The sequence below is a fragment of the Leopardus geoffroyi genome, chromosome B1 (genome assembly GCF_018350155.1).
Source record: "Leopardus geoffroyi isolate Oge1 chromosome B1, O.geoffroyi_Oge1_pat1.0, whole genome shotgun sequence".
Taxonomy (NCBI): domain Eukaryota; kingdom Metazoa; phylum Chordata; class Mammalia; order Carnivora; family Felidae; genus Leopardus; species Leopardus geoffroyi.
The window spans coordinates 58,683,330-58,703,231 of NC_059327.1; the positions used below are offsets into that span (position 1 = coordinate 58,683,330).

The 19,902-nt window shown below is 36.7% G+C and overlaps 1 protein-coding gene across 15 annotated transcripts in view; it reads left to right on the forward strand.

Annotated features, from left to right (window-relative positions):
• NEK1 (NIMA related kinase 1) overlaps positions 1-19,902 on the forward strand; it is a 227,639-nt gene that overhangs the window by 4,382 nt on the left and 203,355 nt on the right. For all 15 annotated transcript variants that reach the window (XM_045463330.1, XM_045463358.1, XM_045463340.1 and 12 more), the window contains exons 3-4: positions 6,404-6,552; positions 6,980-7,076. In XM_045463330.1, coding sequence (XP_045319286.1) covers positions 6,436-6,552; positions 6,980-7,076 — 214 coding nt within the window. In that variant the 5' untranslated portion in view covers positions 6,404-6,435. The remainder of the gene's footprint in view (positions 1-6,403; positions 6,553-6,979; positions 7,077-19,902) is intronic.

Consider the following 19,902-nt stretch of genomic DNA (forward strand, 5'->3'; position numbering starts at 1 on the left):
ATGACCTGAGCCAAAATCAAGAGTTGGACGCTTAACCTACTGAGAGACTCAGATGCCCCTAAAAATGTGTCTTGATATCAAGTAGAAAAGTCTTCCTTCATTGGTGTTTTTTGTTTTGTTTTGTTTTCAGTATTTCTCTGGCTATTCTTGCTTTTTTCTCATATTGACTTCAAATCAGCTTGTCTAATCACTGTGACCCATAAAGCTTGTGTTTTTATTAGGGCAGAATTAAATGTAGAGACTAAGAATTAAAAGTTTTCTGATTTGGGGTGCCTGAGTAGCTCAGTTGGTTAAACATCCAACTTCAGCTCAGGTCATGATCTCACATTTCATGAGTTCAAGCCCTGCATGAAGCTCTCTGCTGTTAATGCAGAGCTTGCTTTGGATCCTCTGTCCCCCCTCTCTCTCTGCCCCTCCCCCATTCATATTCTCTCTCTCTCTCTCTCTCTCAAACTTTAAAAATTAAAAAACAAATCTTTTTAATATTAAGTCTTCCCCCCTGTTTTTCTTTTGTGTGCTTCTGTTTTCTATTTTCCTTTTTTTTTTTTTTTTTTAGTTTTATTCATTTATTTTGAGGGAGAGAGATCCAGTAAGTGGGGAGGGGGGTGCAGCACTGAGAGAGAGGGAGAAAAAGGGAGAGAGAGGATTCCAAGCATGCTCCTTGCAGTTAGCACAGAGCCCGATGTGGGGCTCAGAAATCACAAACTGTGAGTTCATGACCTGAGCCGAAATAAAGAGTCAGACACTTGATCAACTGAGCTACCCAGGTGCCCCTTGAATATTTTCTGTTGATTCATTTTCCAGGTTAAAAACCTGTCTTCTACTATATCCTATCCTGTGTAAAAACCATGTGATGCCTTCTTAATTTCAGATATCTTCTATTTTAGTTCTGGAATGTTCATTTACTTTTAAAAAATAAATTTTAGTTCTTTGTTGAAATTCTCCATCTTTAAAAAAAATCACTTTTGTTCATCTTTTCCTCTTATTTTCTTGAACATACTTTTCATGGTTATTTAAAATCCTCTATGATATGTCCATATTTGAGTGATTTGTAATTCTATTTCTATTGTTTATTTCTTTTGGTTTTGGTTATTTGGTTCTTTTGTTTTCTTTTTTTTTTTTTTATAGGCCTCATAAGTTTTTAAAATTATTTGTTTGAGAGGGAGAGAACAGGAGTGAGAGTGGAGAGGGGGTACGGAGAGAGAGAGGGAGAGAGAGAATCCCAAGCAGGCTCCACACTGTCAGCACAGAGCCCAACTCAGGACTGTATACCAAGAGTGTGAAATCATGGCCTGAGCCGAAATCAAGAGTTGGATACTTAACCCCACTGAGCCACCCAGGCTCCCCTAATTCATTCTTTCTTTCTTTCTTTCTTTCTTTCTTTCTTTCTTTCTTTCTTTCTTTCTTCCTTCCTTCCTTCCTTCCTTCCTTCCTTCCTTCCTTCCTTTCTTTCTTTCTTTCTTTCTCTTTCTCTTTCTTTCTTTCTTTCTTTCTAGAACACAAGTGGAGGAGAGGGAGGGGGGGAGAGAGAGAGAGAGAGAGAGAGAGAGAGAGAGAGAGAGTCAGTCGTAAGCAGGCTCCATGCTCTGCATAAGCATGGAGCCTGATGCGGAGCTCCAACCCACAACCCTGGGATCATGAGCTGAACTGAAATCAAGAGTCAGCTGTTCAACCCACTAAGCCACATAGGTGCCCCACGCCTCATAATTTTTGACTGGATACTGGATGTTGTGAATGAAAGTCATAGAGGCTCTGGAACATGTATCTTCCAAAAAATTTGTTGTGTTTTCTGACAGGCTGATGGGAGTATTAGCAGATTACTGTCTTTTATCCTATCAAAATTGGTGTTAGGCTTTGTTAGGATTAGTCTGTTTTAGTCTTGCTCTGAGTATGCACAACTTGGGAATGGGCTAACTGACAGGAGAGGAACTTATGTGCAGAATTTGGGGCTTTTTCTGTTCTTTTTCCTTCTCTCCAGGATTTTGGCAGCCTTAAACTCTGACCTCTCTTCTCCTTAGCTCAATAGGATTGGTGCTTTTTACTTAAGCTCCATGGTGCTACGTCACAGTTTGGAAAATGTCTCTAGGGAGAAGGCTGGGGTGAATGTGGAACTTATTAGCATTTTCCCACCTCTCAATGATTATAACCCCTCAATTCCTGTCTGTTGTTTTATATATTTTACTCAGTATTTTGGTTGTTTTTGGAGGTAGGATGGTCTGATACAAGCTACAGAATCATGGCTGGTACCATTTATTATGTAGACCTTCACTTAATCTCCCACATCATGGATGGTACCATTCTCAGCTGTGTTGGTATCCCTAATCTAGAGACATCTATAGTCTTTTGCCGGCATGAGAGAGGGGTGGTCACCTGATTAGGTGAGGTGGAGGAGGCAAACTGTGTGTCTCATGCTATTACACAGCCTTTCAACCAATCCTGTTTTAGTTCTGGTATTATCCTCCCTCACAGAGGCACCTTTTTCTTCCTGTTATTGAGCTAATTTGTAGTGGAAATTGACTTATTTCCCCCTGCTGGGTTACAGTACAACTTTCTCTAGTTCCTAAGTTGGTTGCTGCTTGTTCATGTGTTTGTCAGCTGCCAGAAATTTATTGCTGTTATTTTCTCTCCTGTTCTGCCATTTTGATCCCTTTAAAGTTGTGTTAGGTCTGGGAAAGAAGTAGAGGTAAATATGTATGTTCAGTTTGATATGTTTAACTCCAAATTGTAATATATTTTTTGACTTTTTAAAGATACAGGCTGAAGAAATTACTCTTGTGTTTTTTGATTTCTCTGAAGGAAAGACTTTGGCTGCATTTCTCTGTCATTCCTACTGTTTGTGGCTAATGGTACAATTCTAAACAATGTTGAAGTGTACTGTTTTGTGACCTACTTTTTAATTTTCTTTGAATTATAGACTAGTAAAGTTGGTAGGGCCCTTAAGGTAGTATTATCTTTAAATTGTTAGTGTTTTTATTTATCTTTTTTTAGTTTTTAAAAATGTTTATTTTTGAGAGAGAGAGACAGACAGAGATGGGGAGGGGCAGAGAGAGAGGGAGGCATAGAATCTGAAACAGGCTCCAGGCTCTGAGGTGTCGGCACAGAGCCGGACGCAGGGCTTGAACTCATGAGCCGTGAGATCATGACCTGAACCAAAGTCGGACATACAACTGACTGAGCCACACCAGGTGCCCTAAATTGTTAGTGTTTTTAGATGAAGGAAACAAGTTGCAGAGAAATCAGGTGGTTTGCTTTTGGTCACATAATTTTTCCAAATCCATCATTTTATTTGTTATATCACATAACTCTTTGGAAAGCTCAAATATCAAAAACATCTTTGATTTTATGCTTTGAATATCTTTAATATCAGGTATACATTATAGAGATTACATTGATATAATTGTTAGAGACTTTAAGAATAGTGTCAAGTTGGTATTGTGATTTTCATTTGATGTTGGAAGCTGAAGCACAGAAACAAACATTTGTAATTTCGGTTTATTACAAATATGAAATTAGAACAGGATTATGATGGTCCTTCAGCTATACATTATGATGATTTTGGATGTGTAAGCCTATTGTACATTTTTAAATTCTTTTTCGTTTAGTTTGAAAAATCTTTTAGGATTTTAATGCAGCCGAGAAGTCTCATGACTAGGAAGTAAGTAGCTTGATTAAATATGTTGTAAGGCACCGAAAGTACTCTATCTTTTCATGTTTTCCCCTTCCTCCAGTGTACAACAGTAGTTTAGTGTAGACTCTGCAGAAAAGAAGGAGTTGTGAGTTGCTCTGAAATCCATTGACCACAAGTCTTTTATTGTTCAGAAAGCTTTCTGCACTTGACAGTATTTGCTGGCAATTAGAATCATCGTTCTTCACTACCAGGAGCAGCAGATTCTCCTACACTGAGTTGTCAGAACCACAGTGCTCAGGAATGTGGTAGGCAGTAGGGTGTGGTACTAGGGACTCTTGGAACTTCTGTCTCATCAGTGTGGTCCCTGGAAAGGAATTGGCAACTGAATTTTGAGGCAGAGCCAAATTGACTAATTTTGTTTCTCTTTCTTGGCAGCAGTCACAGAATAATGATGGTTGTGAAATAATCTCATTATATAGTTATTATTTAGTGTAATTTGATTTGTGAGATTTAGTTTTCTAAGATGAGTTTATCTTGCTATTTTTTCCTAAATAGCATGGTAATACAATATATTCATGTCTGGGAGAAATCATTAAATTCTGGCTGGTGCCCAGATAGCCATTATATTATGTCAGTTGACCATCTTGGTCTTGAGAGTATGTTTGGAGTGACTTCTTTAACTCACTGATGATACTATATAGTTATTGTAATAGTTAATTTTCTATTTTTCTTAAAGTTGCTAAAAGCCTTGTCGTATCTTACAGAAATTTTGAAATGTAATGTGGTTGTAATGTTTTCTACGATAGAAGAAGGCTCTTTCCCACAGAAGTTCCTCAGGCATAATTATCCCATTGATTTTACCAGAGGCTGGTTCTGGACTTTAGTCTTACAGGTCCTGAATATAAATTTTGTCATTTAAGGAGATTGGATTATATTTTAGAGACAAAGTAAAATTAAACAAATTTAGTATTGATGGATGAAATGAGAACATGGATTTGTTAATTTATCATGAGAAATATGGTAAACTGTCACAGAAATATTTATGTGGTCTTCATGACAAGGCCATTTTCTCCTAGAAGGGAATCCTACATTGAAGGCCTGCTTGATGTGAATAGACATAGAAAAGAACAAGTTAGATAAATTAAGTATTTATTAGTTTTAAATTAATACAGTGAATTAATTTACTATAATTTGGGGTAATCTTGCCAATAGACTGTGCTAATGATTGTGACCATTTCACTCTCTTTCCCTCCTCCTTCCCTTTGACTTTTTTTAAGCTTTCTCCAACTAGGATTGGACTCTGGCTTCTGTCCCACCCATCACTTTCCTGAAATTACTATTACTAAAGTTACTAATGACCCTTGTCAGGTACCTTGGTATGGTAAGGGTCTAATTATGATACCAAAGGCAGAAATACAAAGGTTAATAACATGTTTAATTAATATCAAAATAATATCAAAATACAATTTTATATGTAAATAAAATAGAAAGGCAGATAGCATATAAGGAAAAAATATTTATGATGGAGAGGGCTAACATCTTCATTAAAAAGGGACTTTTACAAATTAATAAAAAGACTATTCCAGTAGAAAACGAACAAAGAACATGAATGAGTAGTTCAAAAAAGAAGAAATACAAATGTTCAATAAATGTGGAAGAATTTTTCAAATTAACTGATAAGCAGCAGAAATTCAAATAAAAATGAGACACCATTTCCCTGTTGAATGTAATGAGTAACAGTAACAACAGTGACAGTGCTCACTATGTGTCAGGCATTATTCTACAATAGAATACTGAAATTAATCCTCCCAGTAGTTCTGTAAGTATGTATAATTGTTATCCACATTTTACAGATGAGCAAACTGAGACACATAAAGCTGAGTAACTTGTCCAATGTCACATAATAAAAAAGTGATAAAGTCAGGATGTAAATTCAGGCTCCCCAACTTAAAGTTTTAGTGCTCATTAACTACTATCCTTTATGGCTTCTCAGAGATTTTAATAAATAATAACCGGTGTTAAAAGGGTATCTAGGAAGAGGTACTTTTGTACACTGCTGGTTAAAATATTAGTAGGGGTGCCTGAGTGGCTCAGTCTTGAACATCCGGCTGTTGGTTTTGGCTCCAGTCATGCCTTCAGGATTGTGGTATCAAGTCCCCTGTCATACTCTGCTGGGCATGGAGCTTGCTTGAGATTCTCTCTCCCTTTCCACCCATCTCCTGCACTTGTGTGCTCTCTATTTCTTAGGAAAAAAAAAAATAACATTTCTGTAAAACATTTAAGCTCTATGTTTCAAAATTTTAACATGTGCATATTCTTTGAACTAATAATTTATCCCAAGGAAATCCTTATAATAAGTACATAAAAATGTATGTACAGAAATTTTAAAGTTTTTCTATAATAACAAACAATGTAAATAATTTAATGTCTAATAAGAGAGAATGAAATAATTTTGGGAAATGCATTCTTATTGGAGATAATAAAATAATGCTGCTAATTAACTCACATAGGAAAAATTTTGTCTCTGTACGTTAAGTATATACAGTATTTGACTTTGCAAAGCATTCTTATAACATTGAAATGTCACTGTTTTTCTCTTTTGAACTATAACTAGGTTGTATGAGTAAAATTGAGATAAAGTTAATTTAATTTTAAGATTTTAAGTATCTTTTTTTAAAGTAAGCAAATCACTAAGGAATTAGAATTGAATTTGACATAATTGTTATGGAAGACATGCTTTATCTCTGTTAACTGTTACTTTTCTTTAATGTCTAGTATATCTGTTAAGATGCCTTAGAAAAAGAACCATGGAGAAGTATATTAGACTACAGAAGATTGGAGAAGGTTCATTTGGAAAAGCTATTCTTGTTAAATCTACAGAAGATGACAGACAATATGTTATCAAGGAAATTAACATCTCAAGAGTAAGTATTTTTTTTCTTTGGTTATTCAACTAATAGTCTGGTTTCAGTAGGGCTCACCATTAGAGAACAAAACAAACATGGCAGTGCATAACCCAAAGTGAAAGGCTGCCATAATCCCAAAGAGAACCACTAATTTCAGAATAGTCTGTATATCCTTTCATATTTTTTTCTGTGATGTGTGCTTGTGTTTATGTGTTTAAGTGTTTAAAAAAATACAACACCTGCTGTTGTGTAACTTAATCTAGTTTGAACATCTTAAAATGTTTTTACTTGTGGATTCAACTCATTCTCTTTAACTTGTCTTTATTTTGTTATTTGGACTGTGCTTTATTGGTACTGTTATATTTTAACCACTCTCTTACTGATGGACTTTTAGATTGTTTATTGATGGTTTAATTTAATGTTTTCTTTTTCTCTCCCATTTAAGATGTCCAATAAAGAAAGGGAAGAGTCAAGGAGAGAAGTTGCAGTGTTGGCAAACATGAAGCATCCAAATATTGTCCAGTATAGAGAATCATTTGAAGGTCAGATAAATTTTGCAAGAGTTCAAAAGAACTAAGCCACGTGACAACTTTTGGATATTTTCCTTCTAACGTATTTTCAGGAAGAAAAGCATATAATTTTTGCTTCCATACATATGTATATGAGTATCAGCTTGATTCTAGGATAATACTAATGTTACCAGTGGGAGAGTCTGCATTGTGTGAATGGAGGTCTTGGTTCTTGGATTCCCCACAAGGAGATTTACGTGCGATACTCGCTAGAATAAAGACAGCCAGGAGGGAAGTAACAAGCACAAAGCAGTTTATTAAAGCAAAAGTACACTCTACCAGGTGGGAGAGCTGGTAGAATCTACCATAGGTTATTTTGGGATTGGACGTTATTGGGTCTCTCTGGTTGGGGAGGCGCAGTGATTTACAGTGGGGTGGTCTCTAATAGGAAACTCCTCCCACATATTGAGAGGGGTAGTTTTTGAGCCTACTGGGATTTGTACCTGAAACTCAAGGCAGCCCTTCTCCAGGGCAGGGCAGTACATCAATGCAAATGCATTGTAATAACTCTAGGGGTTACCCTGGGCGGAGGTGGTAGAGGAAAGGAGGAGAACACCCCAAGGTCTTGGAAGCCTGAAGGTGAGGTTGTTGTGCCCCAGGGCTTTTAATGTGTGGCTTATCTGTCACTGTCCTTGCCTCTAGCTCTTGTCCTTGTTCTTTCTCCTTTAAGGACTTGGGACTGTCTCGGCATTACTTCCACTGCTCCTGTCTCTTCTACCTAACACTAACACCACATTGTCTGTGTATAATTTTATATTGCCTCACTGGTACTGTGATTGCTTAAAAAGAAGCAATGTGGTTAAATTTAAGAATTTGGACAAAGCAAAAACAGTAACATGTCATTTTATTTTTTATTAAAAAAAATTTTTTTTAACGTTTATTTATTTTTGAGACAGAGAGAGACAGAGCATGAACAGGGGAGGGTCAGAGAGAGGGAGACACAGAATCTGAAACAGGCTCCAGGCTCTGAGCTGTCAGCACAGAGCCCGACACGGGGCTTGAACTCACGGGCCGCGAAATCATGACCTGAGCCGAAGTTGGCCGCTTAACCAACTGAGCCACCCAGGCGCCCCAGTAACATGTCATTTTAAACAAAGCTTCCTTTAACTACTACCACTACTGCCACTAAGAAAATGTTGTAGTCTTTAGAAAGTATCCTAATCACTTGTGTTCTAGTATACCTCATTATTGTGATACTGAGGTATGTTGACCATATTCTCAGGTTCTTGAAATGTCATAGCTATAATGCTGTTTTTGGAAATACATATTTGGTAGTGCAGGAGCTAAGATAAAGCAAAGCTTCTCTAAAGGCAGGTGAAGATGGTTTGTTGAAGTCCTTTGGAAGTCTTTCCCATTGTTATCATAAATCCCTATAAATTATAAAACAAAGATTATTTGTGTATATATGTATGTATTTATTTTTCAGTTAACAACACTACTGTTTATTTAAGGAAATGGGTTGAAAAGAAGAAAAAAAAAAGAAACCAAAAAAAGCTACTTCAGCTCCTGATTTTCTGTTGCTTGAGTCCTAAATTTATAATCATAGTTTTTTTCTCCTTCCTCAACCAATTCCTTGTCCTCCTTTGCCCTCTGCAGCATCTTGGCTGGGTGTGGTCTGTTTTGCCAAGTGGAATAACTCAAACCATGATCACTGCAGGATCTAAGTGTTTGAAAGTCCTATATTTTTTGCAGGTTTTCATTAAATATGGCTATTTGGCAAGAGAGGAAAAGAGGAACCTTAACAAATCCATTGGGTTCCAGTAATAGCCTTCCTTGCCTTTATTGTGTTTCAGAAACACAGTTTCCCCTAATCACAATTCAGCACTTCAGCCAGCACAGTGATTCTTAACAGAAAGATAATTTAGATCGAAAGTAGTAGATAGTTTAAATGTTTGTTTCAGGGTCAAATCGCATACCAGTTTCAGAGTCTGAATTAGAGAAAAGTATCCTTGTTCCCAAATTAACATGGTACGTACTAAAGGAGAACGTACTTAAAAAGATAGGGATCAATTAACACATATCATAAGGTACTCAGTTCATTTATTTATGATGGCAGTGAAGTGAGGATTTATACAAGTGAAAGGGTACAGTGTTAACCATCTTCTCCTTCCCATGAACCTGAATTTCCTTTATCTTTATCCTTGCTTCTCCTTTAGTTTAATTTCTCTTTCATTACCAAAATTTTAATATTTCAAATAAAAGGTTTGAATATATGTCAACAAATATTCTAGCAGGTGTTTTGTAGTTACATAGAATGCTTCACATAGAAACATCTAAATGAGTCAAGAGGTAGCACATTCTTTAAATAAGGTTGTTTTCTTCTAAAACTATTTAATTTTATTTATTATTATTTGTTAATCTTTATTATTTTTGAGAGAGAGAGAGCAAGCAGAGGAGCAACAGAGAGAGAAGGAAACACAGGATCCGAGGCAGGCTCCAGGCTCTGAGCTGTTAGCACAGAGCCTGACGTGGGGCTCGAACTCACCATCTGCGAATTCATGACCTGAGCCAAAGTCAGATGCTCTACTGACTGAGCCATCCACACATCCCTAATACTGCTATTTAATTTTAAAGGAATACATGCTCATGGTAAACATTCAAAAAGTACAGCTGGCACGAGCCTAAATTCTCTATTCCTCTCACTCCGTCTTCTTTCCCATTCCCCTAGGGGTAAATAGTCAGTGTTATGAATTCAGTGTTTCTTTATTGTAGTTTCTGGAACAAACATATACATACAGTTTTTAACATTTAGAAACAAGTGGGATGATATTATCTATTTCTGCATCTTGCTCTTTTCACTTTATATCTCATGGATTTCTTTCCATGTCATTATGTATTGATGCACCACATTCTTTATAACTTTCTTATAACAATGGCAGCATATCCCATTGTGTGCATTGTATGGTTCTATCACTGTTTATTTAGCCAGTTTTCTGTTAGGGACACTTAGGTTGTTTTTAGTTTTTCACTATTGCAGATAATGTTGCACTGAATATCCTTGTACAGGTGTCTGTGTACTATCATAGTATTTCTGTAGGAGTGGAATTGTTAGACTAAAGGAAGTAAGAGTTCCTGTGTCTCTCTCACTTTCCAACCTTGGCTTATAATTCATTCTATAATTTATATGATACAGTTTTATCTGGTGATTCATATATATTTCTACCTTATCTGAATGATCTCATTGTAATCCATGTAGTTCTTTGAACCTCTGTAGTTTCAGTAAGAGCTTTTAGAAGCTCTAAAATACAAATGTTGTTCTCTAAAATGATTAAAAATAACTTATATATGCAAACATTTAAAATCTGTCAATTTTAGGGGCGCCTGGGTGGCTCAGTCAGTTAAGCGTCCGACTTTGGCTCAGGTCATCTCACAGTTGGTAGGTTTGGGCCCTGCATCGGGCTCTGTGCTGACAAGCTCAGAGCCTGGAGTCTGCTTTGGATTCTGTGTCTCCCTCTCTCTCTGCCCCTCCCTCACTTGCTCTCTCTCTCTCTCTGTCTCAAAAATAAATAAAAAATGTTAAAAACAAAAGAGGCATCAAAGAAATGAAATATTGATGTCATTGTTAGATACCATTGTAAGTAAATCTTATAAAGTCACTTAAAAGGCAGTATGGTTCTGTTGTGACAATCATACAAATAAGACCACCAGTGTGATTTTTTTTTTTTTAAGTCATATTATGCATATGGGAATTTAGGGCATAGAAAAAATTGCATTGACAACATAAACAGATTTTAAAAATTGCTGTCTTTGGGGTGCCTGCATGGCTCAGTCAGTTAAGCGTCTGACCTTTCATTTTGGCTCAGGTTATGATCTCATGGTTCTTGAGATCTAGCCCAGAGTCAGACTCTGTGCTGAGAATGTGGAGCCTGCTTGAGATTCTCTCTCTCCCTTCTTCTCTACCCCTCCCCTGCTCTCTCTTTCTCTCAAAATAAACAAACTTAAAAAAAAATGCTGTCTTCAATTTAACTTAAAAGGAAAAATGAAGGCCATGTGTATTGGAAAAACTTATAGAAGAATCAATAAAAGACGCCTGTATTGAAGACAGATGTGAAATGTTTGGATAAAATTATTCTGTAAGACATGTGAGTGGGGAGAAAATAGTATTTCCAGGCATATAAATATATAACTGGATTATAATACTACATATCATAAGTATACACTTTACATCCCTAAATTTATAAAATAAAATTTTAATCATTGAGAAAGTGAGGGATTATTTTGTATTACTGTATATTTGGGTATCTGGATTATACATTTTCCTCAGGTATTTATGTACTGCTCTGTGTTTTTGCTTGTCTGTAGCTATCACCTTTTAATTTTGTTATTTTTATTTTCCTACATTCTGTGATTTTTATCCTCAAGTTTTATGTCTTACTGTTTCTGAAGTAATTTTTATATTTTTAATGGCAGCTTTTCAATATCATACTTGGTTATAGGTGTTAGCATTCAGTTTGTTCCTCATTGGTGCTGCCAAAATCTAACTTCTGTGTCTACTTGAAAAAAGCTTTTCTTTGAGGCTAAATTTGGATTACTTTTTGCTGCAGGTAATAGAGAATCTAACCAGTATTGGCTTAAGTGGAAAAGATATTTAATTAACTCACCTAACACGAAGTCTCAAACATAAGCAGTCCTATAACAGGGCATGTCTGGTAGCTTAGGAGTGTTACCAAGATTCAGGCTCTTCCCTTCTGCATTCTTAGTCTAAGTTTTTCAGCCTAATGCTTTTCACCTTGTCCCAAGATGGCTCTTGGAATTTAGGCAGATGTTTTCATCTAAGGCTGAAAGAAGGAGGCAGTACCAGCAGGTCTTCTTAAATCTGTTCATTTAATAAGGTAAACAAATGCTTTTTTAGAAGCCATTGTTCAGATTTCCTCTTACGTCTTATTGGCCAAAACTGGGTCAGTGACCACTCTAGCTGTAGGGGATACTCGAAATGAGAAAATCTGGGATTTTTTTTCAGCTTCTCAGTTGAGGAGTAATGAAGGACAAGAGGGTTATAATTAGCTATTGAGTTAGTCAGCTAAGTGCATGCTTTGCTCGTTGGTTGTGGTTCGTATCCTCATTATTATGTTTTTGTTAAACTCTTAGTCATTTTCTAACATGCATTGAGGCTTAGTCACTTGTCTTATAGTCTTTTTGCCCCAACTTCAAGCATTTTATGTGTTGGTGGTTTTTATGAGTTTCAGAGTGTGTTTCTCCATTATTGTGTGAGCCCATTGGCGATAATGGTGGGAATTATATTTCTGTATCCCTAGCATCTTGTGCGAAGTGCCTGGCACATAGTGGACACTTGGATGTTTGAATGTTTGAAGAAATACAAAACAGATCAGTACGTCCCTTGTGGAAAAAAGGCTTTTCTGTTGACCTTACATTTTAAGTAGTATTTATCCCAAAATTAATAATAGATGTATTATAAGCAGCAGAAAATATTACAGTTTATGTCCTAGAGCTTAAACATTTTACTTCACAAGTATCTTTTAAGTTTATTTATTTGAAGTTGGGGGGGGGAGAGAGAGAGAGACAGAGAAGGAAAGTGGAGGAGGGGCAGAGAGGGGGCGAGAGAGAATCCTAGGCAGGCTCTGGACGGTGCAGAGCCCGATGCAGGGCTCAAGCTCACGAACTGAGATCACCACCTGAGCCGAAGTCAGAAGCTTAACTGACTGAGCCACACAGGTCACCCTAAACATATTATTTTAGAATCGCTTCTCCTCCATCCCTTTCTCAGGGCCTGTTTAACCTTCTCTGTCTCTCACACACATATATACACATTTTCACCTTTTTTTTTTTTTCTTTTGATAGTTTGGTTTTTGATACATGCATCTGGCACAAAATTCCCATGTTCTGTAACAATAAAAAGTTTGCCCTTTATTCCTATCTTTGAGCCACCTGTTTTACTTCTTTGGGTTTAACCATTGTTACCACTATCTTGTATTTCAGAAATATTTGAGATATTAATATAAAGCATATACAAGTGATAGCATACTGTACATGATTTTTTGCTTTTTTTATGCTATATAAATGTTAACATCCTATACATATCTCTTTACAAATAATGGATTGCACATTTTTGGGGGCTTTTGTTTTTTTATTCACATTGTGGTATCTTATATGTTTATTTGATATCATTCATAAAGAGTTATACAGATTCTTTTATTTATTTAGTTTTAATTTTAATTGCTGTATATATAGTGTTTAATATAGTGTTGTATTAGTTTCAGGAGTGCAGTATAGTGATTCAACAATTCTCTACATTACTCAGTGCTCATCAAGATAAATGTACTCTTGCTCCCCTTCACCTGTTTCACCCATCACCCCACCCACCTCCCTTCTGGTAACCATCAATTTGTTCTCTAGTTAAGAGTCTATATTTTGGTTTGTCTCCTTCTTTTCTTTGTTTTGTTTCTTAAATTTCACATATGAGTGAAAATATGGTATTTGTTTTTCTGTGACTTATTTCACTAGCATTATACTCTCTAGATCCATCCACATTGTTGCGAATTGCAAGGTCTTATTTTTTTTTTTTTAAGTTTATTTATTTTGAGAGAAAGAGTTCACGTGTGCAAGTGGGGAAGGGGCAGAGAGAGAAGGAGAGAGAGAATCCCAAACAGATTCCATGCTGCCAGTGCAGAGCCCAATGCAGGGCTCGATCTCATGAACCCTGAGATCACACCTGAGCTGAAATCAAGAGTTGGATGCTTAACTGACTGAACCACCCAGGCGTCCCAAAAATCTTATTCTTTTTTATGCCTAAGTAATATTCCATCACATGGAATATGTGTGTGTGTGTGTGTGTGTATATATATATACACATTTGTGTATGTATATAGAGGTTTATATGTTTGTGTGTGTATATATATATATATGTTTGTGTATGTATATGTATGTGTGTATATGTATGTATACAGATATACATACATATGTATATAGATGTATGTATACGTGTATATATGTGTATATATGTGTGTGTGTGTGTGTATATATATATATTTATACACACATCTTTTTTATCCATCTATTGATGGACGCTTGGACTGCTTCCATAATTTGGCCTATTGTACTTAATGCTGCAATAAACATAGGGGTGTATGCATCTTTTTAAATTAGTGTTTTTGTATTTTTTGGGTAAATACTCAGTAGGGGACTTACTGAATCATATGGTAATTCTATTTTAATTTTTTGAGGCACTTCTATACTGTTTTCCAGAGTGGCTGTACCAGTTTTCATTCCCACCAACAGTGCATGAGGGTTCCGTTTTCTCTATATCCTCATCAACGCTTGTTTATTGTGTTAAAAAAATTTTTTTTTTTTTTATATTTTTCAAGGAGAGAGAGAGCGTGAGCAGAGGAGGGGCAAAGAGAGGAGACACTGAATCTGAAGCAGGCTCCTGGCTCTGAGCAGCCAGCACAGAGCCCAATGTGGGGCTCAAACTCATGAGCCATGAGATTGTGACCTGAGCCGAAGTCGGATGCTCAACCGACTGAGACACCCAGATGTTCCTGTGTTTTTGATTCTAGCCATTCTGACAGGTGTGAGGCGGTATCTCATTGTGGTTTTGATTTTCATTTCTCTGATGATGAGTGATGTTGAGCATCTTTTCGTGTGTCTGTTGGCAATCTGTATGTGTTCTTTGAAGAAAGGCCTGTTCATGTCTTCTGCCATTTTGAATTGGATTATTTGTTTTTTTTGGTGGTGAGTTATGTAAGTTCTTTATATATTTTGGATAATGTTTATCAGATATGTCATTTGCAAAATATCTTCTCCCATTCTGAAGGTTGCCTTTTAGTTTTGTTGATTGTTTCCTTTGCTGTGCACCCCTATGTTTATTGCAGCATTAAATACAATTTTGATGTAGTCCCAGTCATTAATTTTTGCTTTTGTTTCCTTGGATCAGGACACAGATCTGGAAATATGTTGCTACAGCTGGTATCAGAGAAATTACTGTCTGTGCTCTCTTCTAAGGTTTTTATGGTTTCAGGTCTCACATTTAGTTCCTTAAGCCATTTTGAGTGTATTTTTGTGTATGATGTAAGAAAGTGGTTCAGTTTTATTCATTTTCATGTAGCTGTCCAGTTTTCCCATCATCTTTTGTTGAAGAGACTTTTGCCAATTGCATATTCTTGCCTCTTTTGTCAAAGATAAATTGACCATATAATGATGGATTTATTTCTGGGCTCTCTCTTCTTTTTTTTTTTTTTTTTAATTTTTTTTTTTTAATTTTTTTTTTTTTTCAACGTTTATTTATTTTTGGGACAGAGAGAGACAGAGCATGAACGGGGGAGGGGCAGAGAGAGAGGGAGACACAGAATCAGAAACAGGCTCCAGGCTCTGAGCCATCAGCCCAGAGCCCGACGCGGGGCTCGAACTCACGGACCGCGAGATCGTGACCTGGCTGAAGTTGGACGCTTAACCGACTGCGCCACCCAGGCGCCCCTTTTTTTTAATTTTTTTAACGTTTATTTATTTTTGAGACAGAGACAGAGCATGAACGGGGGAGGGGCAGAGAGAGAGGGAGACACAGAACCGGAAGCAGGCTCCAGGCCCTGGGCCATCAGCCCAGAGCCCGACATGGGGCTTGAACTCACGGACCGTGAGATCGTGACCTGAGCTGAGGTCAGATGCTTAACCGACTGAGCCACCCAGGCGCCCCTCTCTTCTTTTCTACTAACGTATGTGTCTTTTTTGTGCCAGTACCATACTGTTTTGATTGCTACATCTTTGTAGTATATCTCGAAATCTGAGGTTGTGATACTTCCAGTTTTGTTCTTTTTCAAGATTGCTTTTGCCCTTTGGCATGTTTTGAGGTTTCATACAAAATTTTAGGATTGTTCTAATTCTGTGAAAAATGCTGTTGGTATTTTGATAGGGATTGCATTAAATCTGTAGATTGTTTTGGGTAGTATGTACATTTTAACAATTTTTGTTCTTCCAGTCCTTGAACATGGAATATCTTTCCATTTTTTTGTGGCTTCAAGTTTTTTTCATCAGTGCTTTATAATTATCGGAGTATAGGTCTTTCACCCTCTTGGTTAAGTTTATTCCTAGGTACTTTATTGTTTTGGGTGCATTTGTAAATGGAATGGTTTTCTTAAGTTCTCTTTCTGCTATTTCATTATCAGTGTATAGAAATGCAATGGATTTCTCTACATTGATTTTGTATCCCATGACCTTCTTGAATTCATTTATTAGTTCTAGTGGTTTTTTTTTTTAATTTTTTTTTTTTTTTCAACGTTTATTTATTTTTGGGACAGAGAGAGACAGAGCATGAACGGGGGAGGGGCAGAGAGAGAGGGAGACACAGAATCGGAAACAGGCTCCAGGCTCTGAGCCATCAGCCCAGAGCCTGACGCGGGGCTCGAACTCACGGACCGCGAGATCGTGACCTGGCTGAAGTCGGACGCTTAACCGACTGCGCCACCCAGGCGCCCCTGTTCTAGTGGTTTTTTGGTGGTCTTTTAGGTTTTCTATGTATAGGATCCTGCTATCTACAAATAGTGAGTTTTACTTTTTCCTTACCGATTTGGATGCCTTTTATTCCTTTATCTTGTGTGATTGCTGTAGCTAGGACTTCCAGTACTATGTTGAATAAAAGTGGTGAGAGTAGACATCCTTGTCTTCTTCTTGACCTTGAGGGAAAAGCTCTATTTTTCACCACTGAGTATTATATTAGCTGTGGGTCTTTCATATATGGCCTTTATTACGTTGCAGTATTTTCCCTCTAGACCTGCTTTGTTGAGGATTTTATCATAAATTGATGATGTACTTTGTGAAATGCTTTTTCTGCACCTATTGAAATAATCGTATGGTTTTTATACTTTCCTTTGTTGATATATCACATTACTTGATTTGCAAATGTCGAACCACTCTTGCATCCTAGGGATAAATTCCACTTGATCATGGTGAATAATTTTTCAGTGTATTGTTGGATTCAGTTTGCTAATATTTGTTGAGGACTTTTGTATCTTTGTTCATCAGAGATAGTGGCCTGTAGTTTTCTCTTTTTGTAGTGTCTTTTTTTTTAAAGAGGTTTATTTTTGAGAGAGTGAGCAGGGGAGGTGTGGAGAGAGGGGGGGCCAGAGGATCTGAAGCAGGCTTCACCCTGACGTCGGAAAGCCCAATGCAGGGCTCGAACCCCCAAAGCATGGGGTCATGGTCTAAGCTCAACCAGTTGAGCCATGCAGGTGCCTCTGTAGTGTCTTTATCTGGTTTTGGTGTCAGGGTAATGCTGGCCTCATAGAATGAATCTGGGTTTTCCTTCCTCTTCTATTTTTGGAATAGTTTGGAAGCATAGGTATTCCCTCTTCCTTAAATGTTTGGTAGAATTCACCTGTGAAGCTGTCTGGTCCTGGACTTTTGTTTGCTGGGAGTTTTTTTTTGTTTTTTGTTTTTTTTTAATTGCTGATTCAATTTCATTACTGGTAATTCATCTGTTCACACTTTCTGTTTCTTCCTGATTCAGTTTTGGGAGGTTATATGGTTTTAGGAATTTTTCTGTTTCTTCTGGATTGTCCATATGTTGGCATGTAATTTTTCATAATATTCTTTTACAATCCTTTGTATTTCTGTGGTGTTGGTTGTTAATTTCTCTTCTTTCATTTCTGATTTTGCCTACTTGAGCCCTCTCTTTTTTCGATGAGTCTGGCTAAAGGTTTATCAATTTTGTTCGTACTTTCAAAATACCAACATCTGGTTTCATTAGTCTGTTCTGTTTTTTTTTTAGTTTCTATTTCATTTATTTCTGCTCTAATCTTTATTATTTCTTTCATTCTACTGTATTTAGGTTTTGTTCCTTTTTTTTTTTTTTTTTTTAAATTTTTTTTTTTTTTCAACGTTTATTTATTTTTGGGACAGAGAGAGACAGAGCATGAACTGCTCTGAGGGGCAGAGAGAGAGGGCAGAGAGAGAGGGAGACACAGAATCGGAAACAGGCTCCAGGCTCTGAGCCATCAGCCCAGAGCCCGACGCGGGGCTCGAACTCACAGACCGCGAGACCGTGACCTGGCTGAAGTCGGACGCTCAACCGACTGCGCCACCCAGGCACCCCTGTTCCTTTTTTTTCTAGCTCCTTTGGGTGTAGGGTGAGGTTGCTTATTTGAGATTATTTTTGCTTTTTGATGTAGGTCTATATTGGTTTGAACTTCCCTCTTAGAGCAGTTTTTTGCTGCATCCCAAAGATATTGGACCATTGTGTACTAAATTTCATTTGTCTTTATGTATTTTTTGATTTCCTCTTTGATTTCTTGGTTAACCCATTCGTTGTTTAGTAGCTTGTTATTTAATCTCCATGTAGTTGTGTTCTTGCCGGATATTTTCTTTGTGGTTGATTTCTCGTTTCTTAGGTTTGTAGTCAGAATATATGAATCGTATGATTTTGATTTTTCTGAATTTGTTGAGACATGTTTTGTGGCCTAATATGTGATCTTTTCTGGAGTGTGTTCTATGGGCACTTGAACGTGTATTCTGCTGTTTGGATCGGATATTTTGAATGTATCTATTAGATCCATCTGGTCCAGTGTGTCATTCAAAGCCACTGTTTCCATTTTTATTTTCTCTTTGGATGATCTGTCCATTGATTTAAGTGCAGTGTTAAAGTCCCCTACTATTTTTATATTACTGTTGATTACTTCCTTTATGTTTTATATTTTATAACTGCTTTCTGTATTTGGTTGCTTTCATGTTGAGTGCATAAATATTTACAATTGTTATGTTTTCTTGTTGGATTATTTCCTTAATGATTATGTAGTGTCCTTCTTTGTCTCTTGTTATACTCTTTGTTTTAAAAATCTAGTTTGTCTGATTAGAAGTATTGCTACCCCAGCTTTCTGTTCAGTTCCATTTGCATGATAAATGCTTTCCATCCTTTCACTTTCAATCTGCTTGTGCATTTAGGTCTTAAATGAGTCTCTTGTAGGCACCATATAGATGGTTCTTACTTTTTTATCCATTCCATGACTCTGTGTTTTTGATTGGAGTGTTTAGCCCATTTACATTCAGAATAATTATTGATAGGTATATAATTATTGCCATCTTGTTACTTGTTTTATGATAGTTTTTGTAGTTCTTCTGCGTTTCTTGCTTCTGTTGCTCTCTTCTCTCATGGTTTGTTGGCTTTCTTAGTAATATACTTGGATTCCTTTCTCTTTATATTTTGCTTATCTGCTACTGGTTTTTGATTTGTGGTTACTATTATGTTTGTATATAAAATCCTGTTCATATAGCAGTCTATATTAACTTGATGGTTGCTTCAGTTTGAACACATTCTTTACTCTCCCTCTCCCCCACGTTTTAGGTATATGGTGTCATATTTTACATCCTTTTATTTTGTGAAACCTTTCACTGATTTTTACACATATACTTATTTTGCTGCTTTTTTGTGTCCATTTTTCTTACTCATAGTTAAGGTCTTTTCTTTCTACTCAAAGAGTCCCCTCTAACATTTTTTGTAGAGCTGGTTTAGTGGTTAAGACTTTCTTTAATTTTTGTTTGTCTCAGAAACTCTTCACCTGTCCTTCTATTCTAATGATAGCCTTACTGCATGGAGTATTCTTGGCTGCGGGTATTTTTCTTTCAGCACTTTGAATATATTATGCCACTCCCTTTGGCCTGCAAAGTTTCTGTTGAAAAAATGCACTGATAGCCTTATGAGGTTTCTTATGTACTTAAGTATCTTCTCTTGCTGTTTTTAAAATTCTCTTCTTATCACTACTTTTTGCCATTTTAATTACTATCTGTCTTGGTGTGGACCTTTTTTTTTTAATGTTTATTTATTTTTGAGAGAGAGGGAGAGAGCTCAAGCATAAGC